This window comes from Plasmopara halstedii (assembly GCF_900000015.1).
Source record: "Plasmopara halstedii genome assembly, contig: Scaffold_3116, whole genome shotgun sequence".
Classification (NCBI taxonomy): domain Eukaryota; phylum Oomycota; class Peronosporomycetes; order Peronosporales; family Peronosporaceae; genus Plasmopara; species Plasmopara halstedii.
Window position 1 is genome coordinate 1 of NW_020190019.1, and position 411 is coordinate 411.

A 411-nucleotide genomic window follows, 5' to 3' on the forward strand; every position below is an offset into this window, starting at 1 on the left:
TTTTAACAAAAATTCTCGCTTCTTCTCGGACGGCCAACTCTCTGGGTGATACAACTTCACATGATTGACTTCACCCGAATCAGTTGATAACACGATAATCATTCCATCTTGATACGTTTTATCGAACAACTGCGCTTCAGAAGCATATGTCGATGATATTATCCACACTTCGACCAGACATCAGAGTTGTGAGGACAGTGTGAAGACAAGACACTTTATGTGCAGGTTTTCGTTGTTGATTATTTGGCTTGATTGCCACAGAAGAATAAGATGCATCACTTCAGTAATACAATACTTCCTTTGCTGTTCGTTCGGTTAAACCAAAGTTCTCATCATGAGCTTTGTGAGAATCCCAATCCTCTGGAAGAGTGACAGAACGTTTACATTTGACTCATACACGTAGACGTACTT

General features: G+C 40.1%; 1 protein-coding gene across 1 annotated transcript; it reads left to right on the plus strand.

The window, feature by feature from the left end:
* Positions 1-146: 146 nt before the first annotated feature.
* On the plus strand, positions 147-372 carry PHALS_07559 (uncharacterized protein; the record flags this gene model as incomplete). The annotated part of the gene is made up of 2 exons (XM_024721048.1): positions 147-197; positions 262-372. The coding sequence occupies 2 exons, from the start codon at positions 147-149 to the stop codon at positions 370-372; spliced, it is 162 nt and encodes a 53-aa protein (XP_024586186.1).
* Positions 373-411: the final 39 nt, after the last annotated feature.